At 60.2% G+C, this 508-nt stretch overlaps 1 protein-coding gene across 1 annotated transcript in view; it reads left to right on the top strand.

The window, feature by feature from the left end:
• The window catches only part of EMH_0018250 (uncharacterized protein), a gene marked incomplete at both ends in the record, with an annotated part of 3,989 nt that overhangs the window by 3,180 nt on the left and 301 nt on the right, over window positions 1–508 (top strand). The window contains one exon of the mRNA XM_013501085.1: window positions 1–506. Within this exon, the coding sequence (XP_013356539.1) occupies window positions 1–506 (506 nt within the window). The remainder of the gene's footprint in view (window positions 507–508) is intronic.

Below are 508 nucleotides of genomic sequence, written 5' to 3' on the forward strand. Positions count from 1 at the left end.
CAGCCCCAGCAGCAGCAGAAGCAGCAGCAGCAGAAGCAGCAGCAGCAGAAGCAGCAGCAACAAGACAAGGAACAGGAGCAGCAGGAGCAGCCGATGACGTAGCAGCAGCAGCAACAGCAGCAGCAGCAGCAGCAGCAAGAGCAGCAGCAGCAGAGCCTTCTTTTTTTGGTTTACCTCTGTCTTATATATCTGCCCCCCAAATGCTGTCGATCCCGAGGCCGTTGCTGCAGCACTGGCGGCTGCCTGCTGCTGCTGCAGCAGCAGCAGCAGCAGCAACAGCAACAGCAACAGCTCCTGCTGCTGCTGCAGCAGCAGCAGCAGCAGCAGCACGGGGCTGCGCGGTGCCGGCTGCATGCATGCACTCCTGGGGTGTACAGGCAGCTAAGCAGCAGAAAAGCAAACGCCCCACTGAGGCTCTTGATGCAGCAGCAGCAGCAGCAGCAACTGCTGCTGCTGCTGCTGCAACGGAAACAGAAACAGCAGCAGCAGGAGCAGCACCTGCAGCAGC

This window comes from Eimeria mitis, genomic scaffold, assembly GCF_000499745.2.
Source record: "Eimeria mitis Houghton genomic scaffold, Emh_scaff629, whole genome shotgun sequence".
NCBI classification, from domain to species: Eukaryota; Apicomplexa; class Conoidasida; order Eucoccidiorida; family Eimeriidae; genus Eimeria; species Eimeria mitis.